The sequence below is a fragment of the Nannobrachium achirus genome (assembly GCF_963921795.1).
Source record: "Nannobrachium achirus genome assembly, chromosome: 9".
Taxonomy (NCBI): Eukaryota; Metazoa; Chordata; class Actinopteri; order Myctophiformes; family Myctophidae; genus Nannobrachium; species Nannobrachium achirus.
The window spans coordinates 22,622,387-22,649,886 of record NC_137818.1 but is presented as its reverse complement, the minus strand read 5'-3'; the positions used below and the strand labels follow the sequence as shown (position 1 = coordinate 22,649,886).

At 44.1% G+C, this 27,500-nt stretch overlaps 2 protein-coding genes across 2 annotated transcripts in view; both read left to right on the top strand.

The window, feature by feature from the left end:
* Window positions 1-13,991, top strand: part of nol4lb (nucleolar protein 4-like b) — a gene marked incomplete at both ends in the record, with an annotated part of 98,123 nt that extends 84,132 nt beyond the window's left edge. Inside the window, 6 exons of the mRNA XM_080732624.1 lie at window positions 6,594-7,063; window positions 8,877-9,065; window positions 10,084-10,272; window positions 11,543-11,656; window positions 12,620-12,857; window positions 13,732-13,991. Coding sequence (XP_080588750.1) covers window positions 6,594-7,063; window positions 8,877-9,065; window positions 10,084-10,272; window positions 11,543-11,656; window positions 12,620-12,857; window positions 13,732-13,991 — 1,460 coding nt within the window. The remainder of the gene's footprint in view (window positions 1-6,593; window positions 7,064-8,876; window positions 9,066-10,083; window positions 10,273-11,542; window positions 11,657-12,619; window positions 12,858-13,731) is intronic.
* A 12,657-nt stretch (window positions 13,992-26,648) lies between these two features.
* srms (src-related kinase lacking C-terminal regulatory tyrosine and N-terminal myristylation sites) overlaps window positions 26,649-27,500 on the top strand; it is a gene marked incomplete at both ends in the record, with an annotated part of 23,395 nt that continues 22,543 nt past the window's right edge. Inside the window, one exon of the mRNA XM_080733009.1 lies at window positions 26,649-27,052. Coding sequence (XP_080589135.1) covers window positions 26,649-27,052 — 404 coding nt within the window. The remainder of the gene's footprint in view (window positions 27,053-27,500) is intronic.

The following is a 27,500-nucleotide window of genomic DNA, read 5'->3' as shown; positions in this document are numbered from 1 at the left end:
GGCAGTATGTTGATGGAATCGTGCACTTTATGAAAGAAGCATGAAATTTGGCACACAGTTAGAACATGCCATATGGAACATGTTTGGCTATAGGGGCATCGCAGATTTGTCTTGGGAAACTTGTGGGAGCCAATCAAAGTTGGCGTCTCATAGACTTTACTATAGAGTAAAATAATACAAATAATAAATATGTTTTAAGTAGCATGTGAGGGGTCAAACTAGGGGTTTTTCATGATTCTGAATCCAATGCAAGCATTTGTTTTGCACGAAAAACATTCCTTGGGCTAAAAACGGCCCCCATAAAACCATGGTTTAGTGATGAGTCGTCACTTTCACAGTTTTGTGGGGCCCGTGTTTCGGAAAGGAATGGTTTTCGTGCAAAACAAATGCTTGCATTGGATTCAAAATCATGAAAAACTTTTATTTATACACTCTCAGAGTTCAATTCATTTGCTAATTCATTATTTATTATGGACATTGCACATTTCCTCTCCATTGAATTAATTATTGTTTCATTTTAATTGTTGTACTCAATAAGGTATATTTGTTATGTTCTTTCTCACTCGCAGACAAATGCACACATACTGTACAGTACCTTCACTAGTGTTCCTGTTCCCTCACAAATGTTTCTCTCTGTCACTCTCTCTCTCTCACACACACACACACACACACACACACACACACACACACACACACGCGCGCGCGCGCGCGCGCACGCACACGCACACTGACAAACAGACAACACAACCGACATCCATGCACAAACAGAGGTAGATAGAGAGAAGCGCACACACAAACACAAATACGCACGCACGCACACACACTCACTCAGTCACACATACACTCTGTTTCAGAGATGATTGCTGTCAGGTTGGCTGATGCTGCATTTTCCTGTATCTTCCCTTTTTCCCAGTGGATTATGGGTAAAACAATGATTGACTGTCCAGGCCTCAAGTCCACCTGGACCCCTTCCCCTGAGAGAACATGGGCTCTGAGTGTGTGTGTGTGTGTGTGTGTGTGTGTGTGTGTGTGTGTGTGTGTGTGTGTGTGTGTGTGTGTGTGTGTGCACACTTACCTGTGTGTGGGATTTATACTTGTGTGTGTTGTGTGTGAATATGTTTATTTACATTTCCAGGGTGTGCATGATTGTGCTGTACCTGTGCGTGCGTGCGTGCGTGCGTGCGTGCGTGCGTGCGTGCGTGCGCGTGCGTGTGCGTGTGAGCGTGTGTGTGTGTATGTAGACCTTTCCCCTTGTTAAACACACAGAGAGTCTCTTCTGCTCCTCATTCAACAGCTGAACAGCTCAACTGTAAACACTGTCATGAATCACAGTCACTTTTCTACTACCTGGAGACTACAGAGGAGGAGCCTACCCAGGGCTTTGGAAGGCACTCCTAGCCAATTGGAATGGAATCTGCTAAATCTGACTGATACACCTTGACACCAAATGACTCCCAGAGATAATATGTGCCCATTTGTGGGAGATTTGGACAACATTTGTGGTATCAAAACTGTTTTGAAGAAAATGTGAAATGGCAGAAAACCTAGTCCGGCACAAATGGCCAGCCGGGGCCTATATGTGGAGTTGCGTCATGATCCAAGTAATCCAGGGGAAAGAATATTTAGATTTTATGACCTAAAGTTCAAGAACATGAAGCGGGCTGTTATAGCACCACCTTGACATTTGGGGCAGAGGTTCTTCCTTGGCTAAATCAGTCCAACGGTGCCTGTGTATGAAATACAGCAATATAAAGTATAGTGACATACGTAACATGCTGTAGTAACACAGTAGCATACTGTAGCATAAGGTATAGTCACATTTAGTAACATACCATAACATACAGTGTATAACATACAGTAACCTTCAGTGACATACAGTACAGTAACATACAGTAACACACTCATATCTCAGTGTCTTGGTCCCTTTAAGACATTGAGAACAGAGAGAGAGTAGAGGCAGAGGAGAGAAACATGGCAGGGTACCCTTTGTCTTTTTAAGAACCCGGGATAGAACATTAAGGAGGAGCTGATGGAGCGAGGGATAGGAGGAAAGAGAGGGAGAGAGAGAGAGTGGGATGGAGAAAGAGAGAGGTGGTAGAGGAGAGGGAGATGAGGGAGCACAGGAACAGGGCTAGGGAACCTTTTGTCCCTTTAAGATCCAGGGTGGGAGAGGATGAGAGGCAGGGTGGGGTAGCAGAAAAAGAGAGCACAGAGAAAGGGAGGAGCACAGCAGGAGAGAGAGAGAGAGACCCCCTCTGCATTAGCTGGCAGCCATGTGCTGGATGCAGGGAGAGGGACAGCCATGTGCTGGATGCAGGGAGAGGGACAGCCATGTGCTGTATGCAGGGAGAGGGACAGCCATGTGCTGTATGCAGGGAGAGGGACAGCCATGTGCTGTGTATGCAGGGAGAGGGACAGCCATGTGCTGTATGCAGGGAGAGGGACAGCCATGTGCTGTGTATGCAGGGAGAGGGACAGCCATGTGCTGTATGCAGGGAGAGGGACAGGGTGAAAGGAGAGGGAGAGAAAGAGAGATGGTGAGACGCAGAGAGAGAGAGGAAGAATTGAGAGAACGAAAGAGGAGAGGAGGGTGTGTTTAATTAAAAGATAGAGATGGAAGATGGACACAGATTGAGGGAGTGACAGAGGGGAAGAGTGCAGAGGTTTCCGCCCTAAGCAGGGAAGGAGGGAGAGAGAAAGGGAGAGCTGGGGAGAGCGATGTGTATTAAATGACGTTGGCCAGCGCCTCATCACACACACTCCTAAACACACTTTGTCTTTCACTCTATTACTCTGTATCGCTCTCCATCCTTTCTACCTCCCCTCTAGTTCGATGACTATCTCTTGCTTTCCTGCTCTTTTGAACCCAGAGAATGACGATAGCTGTCCCTCCGTCCATCTGTCCAGCCCTGGACGATGATCCAACCATTTTGAGTGACACCTTTCCCTCTAGCACCACCACCGCCACAAAATGCCAATTTTGTACACAATGTGTAGAAAGTTAGGCAGTTTGCAGGATGAACCGAACCCTTTCGCTGTCCCCATTAACTTTCCTCTATTAGACAGAATTCTGTCCATTTGGGCATATTGTAAGGAGCAGGATGGCTTTTAGGGGCTATGTCTTGTTCCCTCATTAAGTAAGCCCTTTTACTCTCCTGACATCTCTCTCTCATTGCCCCTCTCTCTCTCTCTCTCTCTCTCTCTCTCTCTCTCTCTCTCTTTCTCTCCAATCCCTTATCTTCTAATATACCACTCCTGCATCCTGGCTCTCAGCTCTAAAGCTTTCCTCCATGCCCCCCTCTCTCTCTCTCTTTCTCTCTCTCTGTCTCTCTCATCATCTGGGACTCTCGCCATCCATCCATCTCTCTCTCTCTCTCTCTCTCTCTCTCTCTCTCTCTCTCTCTCCTCCTCTCCCTCATGTCTGTCTCTTCCTCTCAACCTCTCTCCAACCCTCTGCATGCCCCTCCCCCTCTCCCAGCCTCAATCCCACTATCTCTCTCTCTCTCCCTTTCCCCTCATCCTCTGCTCCCTCACTGAGTCCTGACCTGTTCTCCATCTCCCCCAACCCCCTCCTGACCTCCTTCCCTCTGACATCCTCTACCCCCCATCTCTCTCTCTCTCTTGCCCTCTATTCCTGTGTCCCTCCAGCCCTATCTCTGTTCCTGTCTCTCTAACGGTCTCTCTCTAGGACATTCTCTTTATCTCTTCCATCATTACTGTGTAGCCATTCCTGCTTGTATCATCACAGGACAGTAAAGAGAGACAGGGCAGTGAGGAGAGACAGGACAGTAGAGACAGGGCAGAGAGGAGATATGGGGCAATAAGGAGAGACGGGATAGTGCTCCAGATGATGATGTACTACACAGGTCCTGAGCAAACCAGGACCGTATGGTTTGTATTAGTTGAGGTGGGTTTGGAACCCAGGATTGTGTGGTTGATATGGTATCTATCTATCTATCTATCTATCTATCTTCCGATCTTTAATAGTTGACACACTCTCGGTGTCTATGCCAATGCAGCTGCCCCCCCCCTCTCTCTCTATCTTGTGCTCCCTCCCCTCTTCCATCTTTCTGTCACTGACCTGCTCCTGCTCCCTCCCTCTTTGTGTGTGTGTGTGTGTGTGTGTGTGTGTGTGTGTGTGTGTGTGTGTGTGTGTGTGTGTGTGTGTGTGTGTGTGTGTGTGTGTGTGTGTGTGTGTGTGTGTGTGTGTGTGTGTGTGTGTGTGCGTGCGTGTGTGTGCGCGTGTGCGTGTGTGTTTTGGATAGGCAAGAAAGCTGACCCCAATATTGTCCACATACACATGTACATACACACAAACACACCCTGCATACATAAGCACAACGCAGTCAGGGGACTCAGAGGATCTCACGTGCTTCTGTGTGCATGCATGCGTTTGACTGGGTAGCCAGAGAATCAGTCAGTCAGCCAGCCAGCCAGCCAGCCAGTCAGTCAGTCAGTCAGTCAGTCAGTCAGCTAGCCAGCCAGCCAGCCAGCCAGCCAGCCAGCCAGCCAGCCAGCCAGCCAGCCAGCCAGCCAGCCAGTCAGTCAGTCAGTCAGTCAGTCAGTCAGTCAGTCAGTCAGTCAGTCAGTCAGCTAGCCAGCCAGTCAGTTAGCCCAGCAATCATCCATCAAGCCTGCCAGTGTGCTTGGCAGGAACACATTCCATGATCACTTATTTAGTAGCTTTGCTGCCTGACTGCAAGACACACACACACACACACACACACACACACACACACACACGCACGCACGCACGCACGCACGCACGCACGCACGCACGCGCGCGCGCGCGCGCGGCACACACGCACAAGAGAGAGACATGTTCTGAGTTAGCTTTGGCAATAATCAGTTTATTTCATGCCAATAAATCCCACTTGAATTGAATACAGACGGTGAAAGAAGTGATTATCCATGGAAGTGTGGTCTCAGCTCATACTGTCTGGGTGACCAGGTAGCCAGGGGTTCAAGACTGTTGATCGCTATACTGTTTGCTGGGGATTGATTGAACCTGTGACATTTTAGTTACAGGTTAAGTGGCTGCAATGGGAAGGGGGGAGTTTTGCTATTTATTTCCGCATATAAGTATAATATCTCACAACTCAACATTTTAAATGGTTCATTAATAAATGATGCACTATGGTTTGCCAACCCTCCAGTTGACAGTGTGAAAATAAATACATACTGTACATAAATAAATAAATAGCACTTTATTTTGGGTGAAATATGCTTTCTGTCCCTCTGTCTCCTTCTCACCCTGACCTTCTTGCCACCCTTCCCTCCCTCTCACTCCCCCCATCTCTCTGATCAAGCTCTCCCTCTCTCTCACTCAACCTTACTGTGAACCCAACATATTTCCAAGTATATAGTAGTTAGCTCTAGAATACAGTTGTTTTAAAACAACTTGAGGCATCATTATAGTCATCCTGTGACCCAGGTTTTTTCAGAGAACAGTGTCTCTGCCAGTCCTCTGCTCTGCATCATTCCTCTCTCAGCCCATTAGCTGGAGAAATACTGGAGCTGTACCTAACGGTTCCCCTGTTACTGAGCAGTACAACTAGTTTACTACAGCCTGGGGACAGCTTGATTATGGCTGCGAAGCAGCATGTTTTCCCCCTCGTTAGAACAAACAGACCTCTTTATTAACGCTACATTTTCTGAGAGATATGAGCAGGGCATCACTACATATCTATCCACCGTGTTTATAATTTTTTGTCCTCCTACTTTGTTTCTGGTGTGACGGTGTGACGGTTACCTCATTAGGAGGATATATGGTTTTAGGATTATGTGTCACTCCTTAGGTTATAGTTATGTTTTGCTTATTTGCTTTGTATTAATTTATGTTCTGTTCTCCTTCCCATAGGACTGGGGAGCAGCAGGTTGACTGACAATCATTAACTGATTGACGTGCACCTGGGCCCGGTACACGCCTATAAAAGCCTGCTTCCCCAGTCCTCTCGCATAACAACATAACGATATATAAAGATGCTATAGGGCTCTGTTAACAAAGATGGTATAGGCCAGCAGTGTAAATATTCACTGTTCAACTTGAGTAAACCCACCTTGGGTCTGAGACTCAAAGCCATGTTGACCAGCCTTGGTTAGCTAGACTGCCCCATGCCCCCACACTGGGACAGTAGCTGATACTGCCCTCTGCTGGAGCCTATGGGTAGCTCCCAATACTTCCCAATGGCATCTCTTGTTAGACAATGTTAATGCCAGTTGGTAAGCTTCATGAAAACACTTAACTGAAATTCCTGCTGTCCCACATCATATATATATTTTTTGCATATGTCTGTCTGTAATGTATGTCCGTATAGATGCAGTTCAGCAGCCTGCACCGCTCATTCAAACTGGGTTTGATTTTTAATCTTGCTGGTAATTTTGTCTAGTCACTTTGGATGGAGATCATCATTCATTCTGTGACTCTCCAACCTCTGTGTCGTGCACAGACAAAGTTAATTTCCGGTTGCGTTTCATCAAGGTCATCCAGTTTTGAGTATCTCATGTTATAGCCACATAGTATTGGTAAGGGTTGTGTATTTTCCAGTGTATCATACGTTAACTTTGTATGTGTGTGTGTTTGTTTCTGGCAGATGACTCCTCGTCAGAGAGTGGTAGTGGTCTACCGGCCCTGACCCCTCCCTCCTCCTCGTCCGCCAATGAGGGCTCCGTGGTCAGGGAGACGGAGGTGGTCAACGGCAACGGGGGTCCCGCCCCGCTGGACTTCAGCACCCCCACCTCCTCCTCCTCCTCGTCCGAGGACCAGCAGCCAATCAACATGAGCGACCCGTCGCCCGCCAATCAGACTGGGCGCCTGCCCATCTCCTCCGCCCACCTGCCCGTGGTCACGGTTTCGGCGGCGGCGGCGGCCCTGCTGGGCGCCCTCCATCCGGACGCGCCCGAGGAGCTCCGCAGGAAGTACCCGCTGGCCGCCAAGACGCACGCACACCTCGCCCCGCACGCACACCCCGCCCTCCCCCTGCCGCACTCGCACAACTCACACTCACACACACACACGGCCGAGCTGCGACTGGACCGTGATGTCAGAGACTATGGGAGCAAGGTGAGAGAGACACACACACACACACACACACACACACACACACACACACACACACACACACACACGCGCGCGCGCGCGCACACTGACTACAAGTGACTTGGAAACACACACTGTTAGAGATGTACATACATTCACACATTATCATGGTCATGTACACACACACTCTCTCTCTCTCTCTCACACACACACACACACACACACACACACACACACACACACAAACACGTACACACACACACACACACACACACACACACACACACACACACACACACACACACACGTGCGTGCAAACATGCCTTCACACACGCACTCATGCACAATACACATCCATTCAGCCTTCCCTGTTCTGCCATTTCTATAAGAAGGTAGAGAGGGATATGAGAGGTCACAGACAGCAAACTGATAAAAGAATAGAGACAGTCAGAGAGAGGCAGGGAGAAATGAGAGTGAGGTCATACAAGTGTAGTCAGGGCAAATAAAAGAGGGAGAAAGAGAATGGAGTCTGAGCAATGGAAAGATACAGGAGAGAGAGAGAGGGAGGGGGTGAGGACAGAACGCAAGACAAGACAAGGGAGAGTGAGAGAGAGAGAGAGAGAGGCAGAGAGAGACGGAGGTATAGAGGTTTTTTTTCATTGTAGCTGAAATGAATAGAGAAACCTCTCGCCTCTCATTGGTTAACAATGCACACCAGCCTTGGAATTACCGTCTACCTGGAGGACTGGTACACACCATGCACGCTCGCACGCACGCACGCACGCACGCGCACGCACGCACGCACGCACGCACGCACGCACGCACGCACGCACGCACGCACACACACACACGCACGCACACACACACACACACACGCACACACACAGGGGTTTTGTGAGCGAAATACCATTGTGCTTCCCTGTCAATGTTGGGCCATGTCAATACTTAGGAGTTTTGGCTTTCTTTCTAGTTAATTTGTAGAATAGATAGATATAACTGATTATATTATAAAACATACATTAATCAACTTTAGCCCTATATTATACCTAGGCTATTTGAAAATAGCCGATCTACAAGCTCACAGTAACAACGCGTCGCATCGTGACGCGTTGTGAACTTGTAGATCTGCTATTTTTTTTAACATTTTGTAGTTTTACTTTTGGTACTTTAAGTACATTTTGATGCCAATACTTTCGTACTTTGAATTCTGGACTTTTACTTGTAAGGCTGCCCTCAGACCAAAATATGGTCGGCAGTGGATAAACTCTTCTGGTGCGCTGCTGACAAAAAACACAGAGAGCATATTCCGTCCCAAAGCCAGTGACGCCCCTGTCACTCACTTCCCGCACCGCCCCTCCCTCTCTGTAGCCTGTTACACTTGCGTAGCGATCCTCATCATATTTTACGTGTCAACTCTATAATGGACAGGCGAAGGGTACTCGCCCTTGCTTTATTGGAAGGGGAGATGCAACAAGCTAAAAAGAGAAGAGTTTGGGTGCACGAGACTCTTGATCAAAACAAAACATCTCCCAGTCCCTTCCTGATTCTCAGAATGTTACGCCTTCGACTCACCCGATTGGACAGGCGGGGAAACCAGAATCTGCGTGGAGAATGTTTTTGCTCCAGCATAAACGCAAGGTCTGCGCGGAGCGCAGATATCCTCCACTGACATGAAACCGCCGCCTTCTCATTGAAATGCATTGGCGGAACGCGGATTCCACTCTCGTAGGCATTTTGGTCTGAGCCCAGCCTAACAGAGTATTTCTGTAATACAGTGTTGATACTTTTACTTAAGTAAAACATGTGAATACTTTTTCCACTACTGGTGTGTGTTCAGTCTCCGCAGTACAGCTCTGGGGGCAGCTACGACAGTGTGAAGATGGAGATGTGTGCTGAGGACCTGACCATGGGCCGCGGTGCCCAGGTGGGCCCAGACGATGACGACGATGATCATGACGACCATGACGACAGCGACAAGATCAATGACACGGAGGGAGTCGACCCTGAGAGACTAAAGGCCTTCAATGTACGTACACACATATTCTATGATACAGTAGGCTACACACATATATGATACAGTACACACATATGATATGTTACAGTACACCAGAGTTCCCCAATAGGGAACCCCCAGTAAAAAAAATATCCTTAATAATTTTCAATCATATTCAAGGGCTTTTAGAGCACTGCAGAGGGAAGGTTTGCTTGTGTCTGTCCGCTCGTTCCACAATCCTGCAGTAAACACATATTTCAGTGGTTCCCAACCTTTTCAGGATCAGGATCCACTGGAACATTTTGAGAGCATCCCCGACCCACCCCTATGACCGCTTAACACGCCTTTTAAGTAGTCAGATGGTTGGGCCGTGTGCATTTTCGTGTTTGTTTTAATGATCAATAAATCAATCATGTTGACAATTGTGTAGACATATATATATATATATATATATATATATATATATATCTTTTTTCTTTTTTTTTTTTTACATACATTTTTGAGTGGTGGTCTCACCGCCACTCCTGTAATCAGCTTTCACAATGTTACTGGCCGTGTATGTCTGTCTGTCTGTCGCCTGTCATACCTCTCATGACCACACACACAGACCACAAACACACACACACGTTAAAGGAGGGGCGCTATTGAGCAGGCAGACTCGACACTCTCTCTCTCTCTCTCACACACACACACGTAGCAAGGAGGGCACGCGCGCGCGCGCGCGTACACACACACACACACACACACACACACACACACACACACACACACACACACACACACACACACAAAATAGTTGGATTTAAGCTCACAATGCGTCCGTCCGGCCGTCCGTCTGTCTCCCGCCACTGTTGAGCATGAGCAACCTTGCAATCCATGTATTTGACTCTTTTTATTTGACTATTTTTATTTGACCACCACTCAGTTCACAAGGTGTGATTTTTATAATATCTCCCCGGTTTTGGAGCCCACTTGCAATATCCTCACTTCCCACAGGTTGGGAATTGCTTCTGTACACAATTTCACATTCTGTAATTTTTTTGTCTTTCAGATGTTTGTGCGTCTGTTTGTGGACGAGAACTTGGATCGCATGGTTCCCATCTCCAAGCAGCCCAAGGAGAAGATCCAGGCCATCATCGAGTCCTGCAGCAGACAGTTCCCAGAGTTCCAGGAACGTGCACGCAAGCGCATCCGCACCTACCTCAAATCCTGCCGACGCATGAAGAAGAACGGCATGGAGGTATGTTAAAGGGTACAAGACAAAGATGCACATTCGGTGTAAAACGCAGACCTTGTTCTTACTACTGGACTGATGCTATTCTTTATTAGTTCTTTCTCCTCTTATTCCTGCTAAAATTAAATCAAATTATTTTACTCTTTTGCACTTGTGGAAAGAATGGAACAGGAATAAATCGCACAATTCAGACTGCGGTGTCTGCTGTGCTGCAGTTATGTACAACTCCGAGGTCAGGGTTCACTTTGACTTAATTAATTGAAACGTGTTTCTTTAAACATTTAAAAGGAATTGCAGGAAATGAATAACGCTTTGAAATTGACCTACAGTTTCAATTTGCATTATGCACAGAGGGAAATTAGAGTGAATTGACCCCATCTCTTGTGCTAATACAGAGGAAATGAATGAAAGGGGTTCTCTACCATGGTGTGGGGTCCCGTCTCAGTAGTTTCCGCTAATGTAGTATTATGTATGATAATAGTTCCTAGTGTATAATACTATTTCATTGTAGATGCAGGATGAAGGGCCCTCTACCACTGCAGTGGTTGGATCGATGACTTCTACATACCATGGCTACCACTGTACTAATACTGGTTAGACCAGGGGTCTTCCACGTTTTCAGGACAAGGACCCCTTAGCAGAGAGAGAGAGAGAGATGAATCAGGGACCCCCTCTACATGTTGTATAGAATTGTGTTGCAGATTTTCATTGATTTTATAGATAGAAACAGAATCATTTTGAAAAACCTGACAATTTTGGAAAGGTTTTGGAATATTTTGAGAGCATTTTCTCTTATAATAGCATGCCCAGAATAGCCAGGTTGAAACAATCGGTCTGATTGTTTTGTGATGGAGGATTTCTATTTTGGCTCCCGTTGCAGTGATGATGTATATACTGTATATATATATATAGTCAATATTCTTCCATAACACTGTAATATTAAAGCTGATATGTATGCTATGGTATTTCATCATGGTTCCCTCTATAGGGGTGTTAGTGTGTGGAGGAGTCTGTCTAGCAACAGGCCTGTCTGTGTCAGGTTGATTATTATAACCAATATTATAGGCAAGCAGCAGTGATCTCTGCTGCACCTCAGTGGTCAACTTGTGCATTACGATCTTCTCTTATGGGCTTATCTTTTCAAATGGGGGTCCGCGGGCTAATAAGTGTCAGTTTGGGGGTCCTTGACATGAAAAGGTTTGAGAAGAGAACCACTGGCATAATCAGATTCTACTGTGTAAGCAGATGTAAGAGTAATGCTCTGTTTTCTCTGCAGACACGACCCACTCCACCACACCTCACCTCAGCCATGGCTGAGAACATCCTGGCTGCTGCCTGCGAGAGTGAATCACGAAAGGCTGCCAAGAGAATGAGAATGGACACTTATCATGTGAGTGCACCGTGTGTGTGTGTGTGTGTGTGTGTGTGTGTGTGTGTGTGTGTGTGTGTGTGTGTGTGTGTGTGTGTGTGTGTGTGTGTGTGTGTGTGTGTGTGTGTGTGTGTGTGTGTGTGTGTGTGTGCATGGGATGTTCAAACCGTTGTTGGTGACTGAATTGTTGTGCACATGTTGCTGTGTGTTGACTGTCGACACATTAAGCACAGCAGGACAGAATACATAATGGATGGCAGTAGGTCTGTCTGTCTGTCTGTCTCTTTGCTTTTCAATCTCTGTTAATTTAACTTTGAATTTAACTCTTTCAGAGCTAAATTAGCCCTCCGTATTTAACAGTGTATTAATCTAAAATTCTTCAGGTGTTCTCTCTCTTTGCATTTTAAAAACAAGTCATCTGTAATTTTGTACTGTTGATCAGTTCATAGTTTAAACATGCTACGGGGACATGCACATTACAGGGACACACAGTTAAATCCTGAATGTTAATTGCACTCTTATGGCTATATTTGGTTAGATTTGTACACGCTCAGTTACAAATGGATAAATGAACGCAAAGGACTTTCACCAGCAATTTCCCTTCTTCCCTTTCTGCTCTCACTCCCACTATTGCACTGGACAAGCCCCTATATACAACATAGCTCCATGGGTTAAAACCATAAAGAACTGAGTAATTATGTGTGATCAACAAACATACTGAAATACCCAAGAGGACATGGTGGTCATTATGGCTCAGATGATGGTGTATGTACAGTGTATTTATATCTAATCGTCCCTTGTGTGCCACTCCGTTGACTACAGAAAGTATAGCATTTCCATGATAGCACTTTTGACTTTGTTGCTGAGATAATGGACTAGCTTTGGCGAGGTAACTGTCCATGACAGAAAACATATAGTACTATTTTGACCTAAAATGAATCCTTGCAAAGGTAGTTGTTGAGTATTGTACCCTTCGCCCCTTAGGATGAGATCTCCCTGGACAAGCCATCCACTGGTGGAGGAGGGGGTCTGCGGGAGCCTGCGTCTCTGGCCCACTCTGCCTACTCCCTAGCAGCCTCTGCCTTCTCCTCCTCCCAGGACCCCCAGATATACATCAACGGAGCTGGACTCAGCTACGGCTACCGCGGATACGCTGGCCTGGGCGCTGCCATGCAACACCCGGTCTCCCTGACGACTGGTGCTGCTGCCTCACAGAGCAACGGTGAGAGAAAGAGATTCGGGGGTGTAAAATAAGACATAATGCTCATTGTATAATTTTGTTGATAATTTGTTGATAATAAAAGAGCACAGAATGGGCACCATATATTCCTGTCATGGCGAGACTGCAGTTGTTGACTGGCTGTCAGACAGTAGACAGTCTTGCGATACGGCTCCGTTTTTAGTATTTTAATTGCTATTCAAGTGGACAGATAGTTCCTTTTTTGCGTGCGTGTGTAGGCGGGGAAAGAGGGGAAAAATATCGGAGGAAAAAAAGACTCCTGTACGTGTGGACATGCCTATGATCGTATAATCTAAACCAGGGGTCTTCAACAGGGGATCCGGGACCCCTAGGGGGTCTTTAGAGTTACTACAGGGGGGCCACAAAATCCTTGTGTGATAGGATAATTATTTTAAATTAACAACTTGAACCCTCGCATCCCTATTCCGCGGAGAACTTTAGCCAAAAATAGCAGATCTACAAGCTCTCAACGCCTCACAGATCGGCTATTTTTGGCAAATAGGTTTGGTGTAGAGGTAAAAAAGAGAAGACCAAGTACATAGTGAAAGGTCAAGTTTACAAAATATCGACGATTTAAGTGGTTAACGGGTCCCTGCTTCATCTCTCTCTCAGCTAAGGGGTCCTTGGCCTGAAAACATTGAAGACCCCTGATGTACAGTAAACCGCTTTATATGTCAACTTTTTATGTCTGTTTACTGACCTTTACTTTTAAAATCTCTCCTTCACTACTTCTCGCCCCTCCCTTACTCCTTATCTATTTTGCTCTTTCCCTCCCTACCCCCATCCGTCCCCCCATCCCTGGCTACTCTCTCATCTTATTTCGCCACCCATCCCTTCATGCCTGGCTTCCCTCCAGGTCCTACAGACCTCAGTATGAAAGCCCTGACCACCAACAATGGCAGCAGTAACTCCTCCTCCGCCGTCATCTCCAGCAATCACAGCCTAGCTGGGCGGGGCAGCAACAGTGGGGGCGGGGCAGGGGGCGGGGCATCGACCCAGCTCAGCCAACCGGAGATCACCGCGGTCCGGCAGCTGATCGCCGGGTACCGCGAATCGGCCGCCTTCCTGCTCCGCTCCGCCGACGAGCTGGAGAACCTCATCCTGCAGCAGAACTGAATTGTGGGAAATGGGGTTGAGTGGGTAGGGATACGGGACACACACACACACACATACAGTTCACCTTCACACAGACACACATAGATATACCTCCCCCTTGTGGTTGTCTGTTGTCTCCATTCCCACCCTTATTCGTCCCTCCGTTCGTCTTGTCTCTCCTCCTTGTGTTTGTACTTGATGGCCATTTAACATGGGGACCTCCCTCCTGTATCTGCTCTCTGTCAGATGGACGTTCTGCTCATCCGCTCTTCTCCTTCCTCTCTCCTGCAATGTTCTTGTAAAGAGAGAGAGAGAGAGAGAGAGAGAGAGAGAGAGAGAGAGAGAGAGTGGGAGGTCAGAACTTTGGTCACTTTGTTTTCATTCCTCTCTGGAGAAAGGGAGAGGAGGAAAGTGGGAGAGAAGGAATACAGACTCACAACCCCTCCACCTGCCCCCTAGCTAACCCCATCCCACCCATCATTTTTGCCAGGAGAGGAGGGAAAAAATGAAGCGAGAATTGATAGAGAAGAGAGCACTTGGGATGTTGAGAGGCTTTTTCCACTCCTCTCTATTTCTCCCCACCTCTCATCCGCTCTCTCTCACCTCTCCTGTACTCTCCTCTCTGGAAGCACCTCACAATCACGGCCACGCTCCAAGTGAAGGAGCGTGGAAGAGAGGAACAGAGAGCAAAGGAGAGATGAGGGCGACAGGAGAGAACAAAGACCTATTGAAACTGTGGAAGGAGAAGAGGAGGAGACAAGTTGATTTGAGCTGAAGCCTGCAGAGCTGTTATTGATGCTGCTGCTGTGGGTTCTAACAGGAGACGATGTTGCCCCCTTGTGGGCAGACAAGTGAAATGAGCCTTTCTTTTCTTTTTTGCGGGTTTCGCACAGGAAGTCTTGAGGAGACCTGGGAGATTTATTTTCGGTTCTTTTCTCTTTTTTTCAATTGACGGGTGTTCTGGCCAATGCCATTCTATCATAACAATTAAAAAGAAAAATGACTCCCTAAATTAGTAGTACTAAAACTGTTTATTGAAAAAGAAAAAGAAAAAACATTACCAGAAATTGAGAAGGTTTGATCGAAGATTGAACTTTGTTGTGTTGTTAAGTCCTGTGAGCGTTTTTGTTTTTGTTTTAGTTTTAGTTCCCCAATTGACTGAAGGATGAAGCGGTTTGACTTATCTTAAAAGATGGCACTAACTAAATGGCAAAGACACTCTCACCTTCTCTGAGCCTGGAGCGGCTGAATGGAGTAAAAACTGGAAAAAGTCGAGGAGAAAAAAAGGTTTTTTGATAAAGCAAAAGAGGAGAGTTAACTGTTTTGTGCTCGCTTGTATATAAGCTCTCTGTGTCCTATAGCACTTTTCCCACTACCTGACCTTGAAACCTCACCCTCAGTCCCCACCCCAAAAACCTTAGCCCGAACCCCAGCCCTTTACCCAGGGAGTAACTCGCTACTTATGCATCCAAGACGCCATCTTGACCACCAGGAAATACCTCAGATCAAATCTGCCAACCATCTTCACTTCCTCAAATGTACACACACACACACACACACACACTCACGCACGCACGCACACACACGCGCACACACACACACACACACACACACACACACACACACACACACACACACACACACACACACACACACACACACACACACTCAAGATTTGAGATTCCCACCAGAAGCCAGTTTACCTTATCGTACCACCTGATGTCTTCAAGTTTTTTTTCTTCTTTTTTTTTAGATATTAAAAGCAGACTGCGCAAAGACCTGTATAACACACCTGTAACATCAAAGCGATAAAGCATTTCAAGAACTGATGCTATGTGGAACGTGACCTTCCAGAGACTTTTAGTTGTGTGCAGGTTCTGTTCAGTGTGCTGCTGTATATAATCATTTCAAACTGAAGACATTAACAATCCAAAATTCTGAAGGACTGGGATTGACTTTGTCCTTCTTAAAGGGGAGGTGGGGCATGGCTGTATGGGTGTTTCTTAAGGGGGAGGGGGGCTGCTAAATGGCTTCATTTCTGGTGGCAATTTCTCCTACCAGATGTAAGCAAAACCTCAGCGTTCCTTTGAAAACCCCCTCCCCTCCCCTCCCTGCTCTCTCTCTCTCTCCCTTTCTCTCTGAGATGGGGTCTTTACACACCCCTTTCCCTTCCTCTCCTCTCTCCCCCCCTCTCTCTCTCATTGGACCTAATCTACACTTCTTTTTGTGGACCTACTGTATACCGGCATTCTCGTTTTTCCTCACCTCCTTCTACTTTCCTCCCTGGTCAAAGCTTAAACTGACTCTGTTCCAGTCCGATCTAGTCTGATCCTGGTTGTTGGGACCAGAGCATGGGAGGCACTGGAAGGAGTTCTCTCTGTCTTATTGTTAGACTTTTTTGAGATGGCCATTATTATTATTATTATTATTATCATCATCATCATTATTTTTACTACTATGACTACAATGATGATGAACATTCATGTCGCTGCTGCTATTTAAAACCGGACCTTCTGCCATAGACCTGAAACCTCAATGAACGCCGGGCGTTCGCTAGCCAAAACGCCCAGCCAACTCACCAAGCCACCAACCTCCGTTTTAACCTCAACCGTAAATGCTTAACTCCGCTGTAACACAGTGAAAGCAACGCCACAGAGAGGGACCTTTTAACACAGACCTTTGAACTTTAACACTTGTAAAGTCTTTTAGAGAACACATACCAAACACACCGTCATTCTACAGTAGTTCATCATTCCTGTTGTTCCTCTTTTCTTGGAATTCCAGTTGCTTGATCGGTTTCTTGTTTCTTCATAGGGCTGTGTTCTCTGTTTTGTTTTTTCACCTTTCCTATGGTGACTATACCTCTATTTGTCTCTTTGGTTTGTTTCTCGGTTCTTTCCGTTTCCCCCCCACATCCTCTGGAGGGTACAGGGAGTGAAGAGTTCCCTTTGCAACCTCAAAAGGTCACTTCAGAACAGGAGTACAAGAACTCAAACCACTCTGGGGCATAAGAGACATTTTTCTTTTAGTTAGACCCAATAGTACGTTCAAAGATTTTAAACTCTCTTGATGTTTCACCTCCTCTGTGTACCTGTTGTCCTGTTCTGGGATTTTGCCAGAGCCTTCAATCCAAAAGTGATTTAACATTGGTGCATCTGGAACTATTGGAAACCTCCAGTGAGTCTGTTTTCTTTCAAATTGATCCTTTTTTTAATACCTAAAATAATATTACAGTTTGCCAAGCAATACCAAAATTTGGCTTTACGGGATGGAACTGAAATTTGTTAACTGGAAAATGTTGTTCGTTAAGAATTGTACCTAGGTGCTTATTGAATTGAAGATTCCAATTATTTATACGGTCTAGCTCTTTTAGATATGTCTCTGAGCCCACATTTCTCACTTCTGCACCTGCAGTCAAACTCGGGGGGGTTTTGGGGTCGAATAATGTTAAGAAACAGGATGAAACATTATGAATGCAACTCCTACTTTCCTCTGGAGGTGGATTCTTGTCAGGAGGATATCAACTGTCACTCTACTGTGGTTTTTTACTGTGCTTTCTACTCAGTCTGACTGTGGTCGTAGTCGTGTCACTGTAACTTGCTCCCTTTTTTGCACACTGAGCGAAGCAACAGTCATCTGTGAATTGGTTAAGGGGGGGGTAGTCTCTCCATGTGTTTATCTATGTTTCCTAGGAAGAGACCCCCCTGTGGTTGCACGGCTGAAAACGAGATGTGTGAACTGAAAAGGAAGAGAAGATAAAAAAAAAACAGAATGGAGGAAGAGGTGTTTCTTTTTTGCAATGCAGTTGATAATCATAGCCCCCCCCTTGTCATTTAACGGTTTGGTGTTTTTGGTGACAGTAGTGCTGCGTCTGCTAGCTAACACAATGTTGGTCAGACGGTGAAATCTCTTTAATCTTTCTATCATCACTGCACCAGATGACCGGCACATGTGGGCTACTGACCAATACATGTTTTTGGGCATATTAAAGCCATTCATTCGGGAGGTGTGATTACATACTGTACATGCGCATCTGCATTCATTGATGCTTGCCCTGAACCTGTGAAAGCCGTACAGCAAAACCTCCTTTCAACTTTTATCAATGTACGTCTAAATGCAATGTAAAAAGAAGAAGAATAATCATCCCATCAAGGTTAGAATTGTTCAAAATGTTCCGAAAATGAAATGTAAAGTATTTAATTTATTGAAGTTATGGTTAGATGTAGAATTAGTACAAGTTTCTTTTTGTTTGTTTGTTTTGTTCTTGGTCTGAAAAGCAAGACGCTCTGTTATTGCCCAGCTGCAGTTAGGTTTAAAATGTTTTGGTTCAATGAACGACACAAAACCAAGAGAAATATGCAACATAAAATACCCAGCTAGAGTTTTCTCATCCTCAGCTAGGAGGAAGAGAGAAGGAGGGGTCAGTGATGTCACAAGAGTCAGTATATTGTGGTTTGGAAATGCTCAAGTCTGTGCTACATTTATTCAAATTGAAAAAAGGGCGTACTGTTGGTTGAACACATCTCTGACAGGGCGAATGCCATGCTGTTTGTGCTATCAAGTGCTATCAAGGTGGACACAATCTGCATCAATTTATTTTCCAATACATGAATCCCACATATTTAGTACATAAATTAAACGAATATAATTATTTTTGTATATGTAAGCTTATTTTGTTCCAGTGCTATACTCATAGTTTACAGTACAATATGGGTACAAACTAAAACAACTGTTTGGTCTCTCTGATTATGTGGTTGACATCAATGACTTATCCGTCTCTACTCCTCTTTGATCCTCACTGTGTTCTCAAATACTGCCAATGTTCCGGTTGAGGCTGCCTGGACTTCTCTGTGGGTGGGGCTTGGCAAAATTGAGACAATAATATGATTGGTTCTGCAGTGTCGGGCAAGCTCAATCAACGACTGAAATACTTTGAAAGAAATTCCTGTTTTGTGGGTTCTGCCCTGGTTCTGCGCACGCATGCACGCACACACACACACACACACACACACACACACACACACACACACACACACACACACACACACACACACACACACACACACACAAATGCAGAGTGTAAACGAGGATGGAACCTGTTTTCTTTTTGTATTTCTGTCACGGCTGCCGATGCGTCTTTTTAGCCACCGTTGGATGAAAACCATGAAATGCTTGTCAGGATACTTTTTCTCATTTACCAGGAACCTCTGTGTTACCAATTAATGCAGGCCAAAATAAGACAATAACTATCATTATCAAATTGACAACCTCACAGTTTATAATTTATAAAATGTGAGTCTGAATGTTTTTTATTTGCCCACAACGGTTTTGATGCTTCTTTGACACATATTAGTACAATATGAAAGAAAATCTAATTAATGAAGGTTTTTATGCAACACTTTCCTTTATGACACACTCCTGACACCACAGCCTTCTGAAAAGGGTGGACTGCGACAAGAAAGAAAGAATGAAAGAAAAGAGGGGAAAATGGTAGTTCCCCTCCAGGGGAGAATGAGATTATTTTATCATTAACAAAACAATTAACATGTCCTAAAACTATCCGGCCCAATGCTCGTGGCACCTGTTTCCTACTGTGTGCCCACGTGTGACAACAGTCCAAGGGTGATTTAATTAATGGACCGGCCAGGGCAAACACTGATCCCTGGTTGAAACGATTAACCACATATACCCTACATCTCTTATTCTGAGCTCGTCCTAATCGGCGAATATTCAGCGAAATTAGTTGATCTACAAGCTACAACATGTCACAATTTAGTAACATGTTGTAGATCTGCTTGTAGTTAAGCCATTTTTCTACACCAAAGAGATTTGGTGTAGAGGGAAAAAAGGTGGGGACCAAGTGTAAACCTCTGGGTTCCCCCGGTCAACAAATTATATCGGGTTTAAGTTGTTAAGAAGCCCTGTACTAAGTGAAGAGACTTACAGTTCTCCTCTTCCTCCATCCACCCCTCCATCCCTCTTCATCTGGCTAAAACATTTGCTTTTCATTCTCTATCTCTGTGTACTGTCAAGTTACCAACACTTTTGAGGCAAATTAACGTTTTTAGAAATGTCAATTTACTTTCTGTGAAATTGATTGTTCTTGTTTTGCGTAATGACACCTGAAGGAATATCCCCACAAGTACACAAAAGAAACAAGAATAACAAACGTTCAAATGTAATTTCCAAAAAGACTAATGCTTTTGTATTTAATATACAGAGGTACATCCTGTTGATATTACTCCTGGTTCCAGCCAGAGAACCAAGACACTGCAGTTGATGTGAATCATTGCCTTAGTCTGTGCAGTGATCTGGCTCATGGACTTTGGGGATCGTCCCATTGGTCTCTTCATGCCAGACAGCCTCAATCAACCACAGAAAGTGTTTCTGTGTTTTTGCACCCAGGTTTGATTTTCCATAAGCCCACACACTGTATAGAAAAATGTAAAATAGAAGAAAAAAGAAAAAAACAAGAAAAAAAAACAGGCAAAAGACAATCTTTGAAAAGGTGTAATTTGCTCACTGTTTGATCCACATTCTCTGTGTACAGCTATTACGTACAGCTGGACAGGCTGGGAGAATATGAGTATTTTAGCCATAATCAACACGTTCTTACTCCAAAACGCCTCTTCTTCCCGTTGTTATCTCTTCACCCGGCCAAACCAAAACGGCCCGCGCATTTCTACCTGATTTCTATTTTTTATTATTACTTATTATATGATTATTATCAATGTTCTGATTCTTATTAATGTTATTATTTTATATATATATTTTGTAGTGCGAGTAAAAGTGTTCTTTTTCGAGAAGATATTTTGTAAAACTTTCCAACGTCTCTCAGATGAGGTCATGTATGCCTGTACTGCACATTCCAAACAAGGATGTCACCTCAGTTGTCACAACAACAGAACCGGTAACCATGGACCTGACCAGCACCAAGGTGTACTCTCTTAAAAGGACATGACATTGTTCAAATATCTGTCATGCGTGTTTTAACACATTCTTTGTTGCTTTTTGTGTCAAAGATGGTGACAGATTTTCTACCTGCCACCATTTGGAGGTATTATTTCATTCTCAAACTCCTGTTGCCTCAAAGAATACAGGAAGTGGTTGTTGATTGTTGGAATAACTTCAGATTCAAAAAACAAGGCTGCCTGTTCTAGATTTCATGCTGTATTTTAGAGTAGGAAAACCGCATATTATTTCTGCTATTCAGTAAAGTATAATACACTGGCCTAGTGCTTAAATAATGCATGGTATTTTAAAGCAAAATGCTGAATAGCATTTTGCTGTTGGGATCATATCCTGCATTGATTTTCTATAATGAACACCTAGCCATGCATCATCACACTGTACACAGTCAAATCCTGAGTGTTAATTCTATCCAAGTGGTTCCATTTGTACAATCAAAGTGGCCAGATTAACGCTGAGGACTTTACTGTGTATTATGTACTCTTGTCTCAAACTTATCTCAAATTTCCTACTGAAAATTACACTTCCTTTTTAAGAGTTTGCCTTTTCACCATAGAGATCCATACAGTTTTATCACTGTGATGTATTGATCTGTGTGGCTGAAATGTTTTCTCTGACCAGGGGAATCTATCCTCCACAATGCTCAAAGAATAGGAAAGTGCTCAATGAAGGTCACACTGTTTTCTTTTTTTTTTTTTTTACCTGTAATGCTTTATCGACAGAAATGGAACATCTTTGCTTGTGAAAAACAAGAGCTCAAATCGCGCCTTTGAGGAGATTCAGTATTCAAAAAAAGAAAACCAAACCGACAAAATGGTCTAAATGAACCAGTTTATACCTCATGTATATCAAAGACTTTACTTGTCAAATACCGGCAATACAATACATTGGAAAAGCTGCATAGGTGCGTCCAGTCTTGGAGTCACATTTTGTAATTGTTTGTCTAGTGTATAATTAAATTAAATAGAAAGAAAGAAAGAAAATAAGAATTACAGGTGCATAATAGTTATTGTTTTAAAGGTTATTAATGGGAATTGTGCATTGAAAATAGCCTTATATTGTTGTGGTCTAAATTCAGAGACGTGGAACTAGGCTTTGACAACCCAAAACAACCCATAATGATATATTTTATGAAGTAAAGGATTAGCTTTGATGATAAAGCAAACGTTTCTCCTGGGCAGATAGATGGCCACTGGTGCTGGTTAGGTCTACAAATGGTTACGAACATGTTTAAAAAACACAAAGATAAGTCTGCTTCATTCAGACGACACACACACACACACACACACACACACACACACACACACACACACACAAAATACAAAGATACAAAAAAACGAGAAGAAAAATAACTGAGCTTTCTTTTTTTATCAGGGCGCAATGTACAGCTTCTACTACTGTCAAATCAAACAAAAGGCTCCCTGAGTCAAGGCTTTACTGTTTTATTTTATATGATTTTTTATTTGTTTTTGGGTGTGTGTTTAGAATCCTCTGTTTCCCATTGTTCATATTTAAAATTTTTTCGGGGGTATTTTGACTGTTTCTTATTTTCCCGCTATTTCCCTACTTTTTCTCCTGACTTGTACCAGACTCTGATTGTCTTGATTTTTGTCTGTCCACCGGGGGTCTTTGTACCTGCAGTAATACCAATGTGAAAGCCTGTATTCTCCTCATGATTTTCAACTCAGTGGAAGTGTGATGTTTACATGTACAGATTTTTGCAATTCTTTTTTCCCCCCTTTACTTTTTTTCTGTTCATTTTGTCCCCACCACACCCCAACCCACACCCCCCCCTCAATGCCCCTTTACTCACTCACTCAGTTTATCTGATTATTACTCCTTCTTAACACACTGAAGGGAAATGGGACTGCATCTAAACTGATTTTACACTTTAGCCTATAATCAAAGGGATGCCGTTACATGTTGAATTTTATAAGGTTAGCTTTCTTCACCAGATTTGTCATATTTTGGAGGAAGGTTTCTAGGATAATATTCTGTTTTCCCACAACAAAAGATTTGTTGGCATTTTTAGCATTTGCATTCATCGTTGAAATGCTAATTGTGTACAATGTGTTTGTCTTATTATTATTATTGAAGGATGCCAGTAACAGCTTGCTGTAATAGCTAGCTGTGGCCTGTGGTTTCACTTTATGATAATGATGCTAATCTGACATTCTTAGGTAAACCTTAAGGACAAATGAATAAATGTGCTTCATGCAACGTGACTAGCAGGAAGTTAAGGAGAAAAAAAACAGCTAAAATTCTAAATGAGAGGGTAAAACAGTTTGTTTTGGGAAGGGACGGGGAGTTTAGTTGTGTGTTTGTTTGGCTTTGAGGGGCTGACTTAACCTTTGACCTCTTAGCGAAACTCAAGTACACAAGTCACAAGTGGGGCCACAGTGAATTTGTAGTGGTGTTACCACAAATCTAGTGAATGATAAGCCATTACTAGACCCTGTGTGGGGTCTTCTCTCTCTATTAGTATATTTAGCAAAACGTTAAACTGCAGACGACGATAAAAACCGACCTCAGGAAAAATAAAAAAGGACATCACTTTTGTAAAACACACATATATACCTGAAGGCCCATTTCCCTCTCTTTGATACCATATAAATTATATCAAAAATGATTCTTCTTTTTTTATATTTATTGTGTTTATTATTCTATATAACAGTGGATACTTTTTTTCCAGTACCTGTGGCTAAATATTTTGATTCTTTAGAAAAGTGTTGAATATATATGTGAAGCAACTTAAAATGACCGAGATGAGAAAAGAAAAAAACATAAAATAACTCTAGACTTTTTTTTTTTTCCTGATTGCTGAATTCTTGCAAAAACATTCTGGGCAGAGTTATTTAGCCTAACAAGAACATATCACTCTGGGTTCAGTGAAACAAGCAGACCAATGACCTGAAATTTAGCTTCTTTTTTTTTTTGTTTGTTTGTTTTTTCGTGTGATGTCACTGCTAAGGCTAAAATGTTGTTATTTTCCCCCAAACTTTTGAAGAAAAAGAAATTGTGACCATTTTATTTTTATTTATTTATTTTGTTTCTCCTAAGCTGTACGTCACAAAGCTAAATATACTAATAAAACGGTGTGCTATCTATCAAATAGAACAATGCGGTTTGTCTTATTTTGTGTCCTGTTGTTTTGTCCTTCAGGTTTTCTTTGATACTAACCAGAAATTTTCCGAGAAGATTAGCCCCCGCCCCCCAGTTAATTTGGTACAGATTTGTATTGAGACAGACAGAAAGAAAGCTGAGAGGGAGTCAGCAGGCTTTGTCTGGAGAATCAAGAGTGATTTATGTGTTCGGTCGGTGAGACAAAGGAATCAATCCCAGACTGTCTCTGGGAAGTGGGAACAATATACGCTTTTCAGGGCAAGTGGATCCTTTTTCATTACTGAGACAGAATGTGAGACAACAGAGGGGAAAAATATGTATCATATTTATTGACATCAGCCTTGTCGGTTAAAATTATTTAACAAACTTATAGTTCATGATTGCAACAAAATGCATCATCTTCATTCTGTCTCTTGAAGACTAGCTTTACAGGCAGCTTAAGGGTGGTCGCTCACTAATAAAGATAAAGTTGATTTATGCTCCACAAGAATTTAAAGCTGGAAATTCCAGCTTGAAGTGCTCTGACCAGCTTGGAATGAACTACAATGTTTTGTTGTCACCCCCTTCACTATTTTTTGATTTTAAATCAATTGGCTGAGTTCCTTTTGTATTCTGAAGTTAGCAGGACAAAATGGACCTCTATTTTGATTTACTTTGAGGCAGGTATCTCACTTCTGAGACAAACCCTTCTTTTGTTTTGGGTAAAAACAGGTGAAAATGTCAAGCAGGCACTTTTTGAGCCAGTGGTACTTGTACCTCTATTCAGATGTATACCACAGGTGAGATTTGATATGTGGCTCTCAAACTGTTGTGGCAATGGGCAAGTCAAAATCTTAACACCTGCATTCATAATGAAAAGAGGCAAGAGCAAATATAATATCACAACAAACAGTATCACACATTGAGCTTGTATATATAGCTATTTTCCTACTTTTGAAAAAAGTAGCAAAAAATATTCGGATATAATGACTTGTCCAATAAAGGGATGCCAGGATGAAAGAAGTTATTTATTTTATTATAATTTTTTTGTGTATAGTTGTATACAAAAGGTTCCTCTGCATACTCAGTTACAGTTAGTTGTCCCAGGTAGCCTGTAAACACCTTCCAAAAGGAACAATGAACAAAAATGTATGAGTCAGGAGGCATAGAAAGCAGCTGATATCGTTATCAGTGAGTCAACCCTTTCTCCACATGAGATACTGTGATCTTTATCAGGGCCACTGAAACAAACAAGTCCTGTTTAAGACAGCATTGTATTGTAGGTGGAATGGAGTTATTGAGAACAGAGTTCAGCTTTATGTAGTGAACAGTATACAGTAGAATAGAATAGAATAAATGTTAGCCGGCCTTGCTTAAACACCAACATTTAAGGCACTTTTGGTTGGCAGGGGAATGAATGTCCTGGAGCCAACATGCCAACAGTCGAGCATAAAATAATTTCTAGGACACTGTAGACTACTACTACTTTTAATCTCCCTACACACAGCGCACGCGTGGAATAGAGAGCCTCTTTTTACACACACACTCTACAAACTCTCCCTGACCTATGCACAAACTCTTCACTGACACAAAAACATATTAAGTGTGCTCTGCTGCTCTTCTCTCTCTCTCTCTCTCTCTCTCTCTCTCTCTCTATTAAATTTCATTTCAATTCAATTCACAGGAACTTTATTGGCATGAGAAAACATACGTTTACCAAAGCAAAAGTGGAACAAGACAATCAAAAAACAAAACAATGTATAGGCATAGGCATACTATAGTATTTACAAATCTCTCTCTTTCTCTCTCTCTGTCTCATCATCACACACGCGCGTGCACGCCACACGCACGCGCAGGTGCTGCTGTATCCGCCCTCCATGCAGGAGCTGGCTGGGTGGGGGTGAGGAGGAGGAGTGCGCAGGTGCACTGACAGCGGGATCGCCGGGATGTATTCACCGCGCCAAACCAAAACACCTAACTTTAAGCGTATGGTGCAGCCTTACCTTTAAAATAATAATAATAAAATAACAAGATCCATACCACTGGCACTTGTTCTTGGAGCTACACAGTTTAATATCAGTAACTAGCCTTTCTTTCATTAGGCACGGCATGCTATTTACGAGGGATTAACATTTTTTTCCCCTCCTGTGTGTGTGGGCCAAATGATTCGTTCCTCTGGACCGCCGCCCGGCCGCCGAGTCGTTTCAGGGAACTGATCCGAGTTGGATCGCCTCCACGCCCGCGTTTCCGCATTCCCACAGCCCGCCGTCCGTCCGCTATGGAACCGTGGATGTTTTGATCCACGATCACAGCACAGGGCGAGAACCGGTTCCTCAGGATTCTCTCTCTGCTGCTCAACTAGAAACTACTGCTGGCGACGCGGTGCACATATGTTTGCCTGGCGAGGAGTGAAAGAGCGAGGAATCTGGAAAGGCAAGGGGGATTGAATTAAAACTCTGGGCCGGACGGACCAAGGATTTGTAGGGGCTAATTTAACCCCCGACTGGCACCTGGATTCACCCCCCTACCCGATCCACCCCCCTGGGCCTGGATATTTATTTCATTGATTTATTAAGCACCCCTGCGGTTTTTTTTAAATGGTCCGGAATGGAGGATTGCTGTCGCTGCTGTATGCCGTGTCTGAACCGGCTGTGGAACTGCATCTGGCCCGAGTTCCACTACCCCAGCAACATCACCAGCAATGCCAACAACAACACGATGACCATCGCCAACGCCGCGGTCGTCAACTCGCGGCCGGCGGACATACGGACCATCTCAGGTGACATCCGCGCTCCGTCGCCCAAGAAGAGGCCGGTGCAGCTGTACGCCGCGCTGTTCGACTTCGAAGCCCGGAGCCAGGAGGAGCTGACGGTGAAGGAGGGGGATAAGCTGTCGGTGCTGGAGAAGCGGGGGGAGTACGTGCTCGCCAAGAAGCTCACCGGCTCGCTGGAGTCCGGTCTGGTGCCAGCCAATTATGTGGCCCTCCTGCAGGACGAATTCGCCAAACACAAGTGAGTGAGTCAGTGACAGAGTGTCACAGCAAGGTACCAGTTTAGCTACTATAAATAATACACCTGCCAGCTTTAGCCCTGCTCTCTCGATCTGTAGCTCCTTTCGGAATCGGAACCTCTCCCTCCGGTGTGTGTGTATAGCTCCGAGATGAGGTTCCTCAGCGTTAGCTGCCCAAATGAGATTTCACCGGCGAATGTTCGCCACGCTTACACGATTCTTCACTTTACCGCACATCGTATCCAAAAAAGTAAACTTCGATTTAGCGTCTCCCAGATGTATAGATTTTGAGCGGTGGAGAAAATCTAAGCGATGGGTTTGAAACAAGAGTTTAAATCGCAGTTTTAGTCTTCCTGTGGTCAGTTTTCTCTCCCCGGGCCGCTTGGTGGCGAAACATTTCTGGAAACACCGATTAGTGGCCAGTCACGCATGCGCATTACTGCTTCTGTA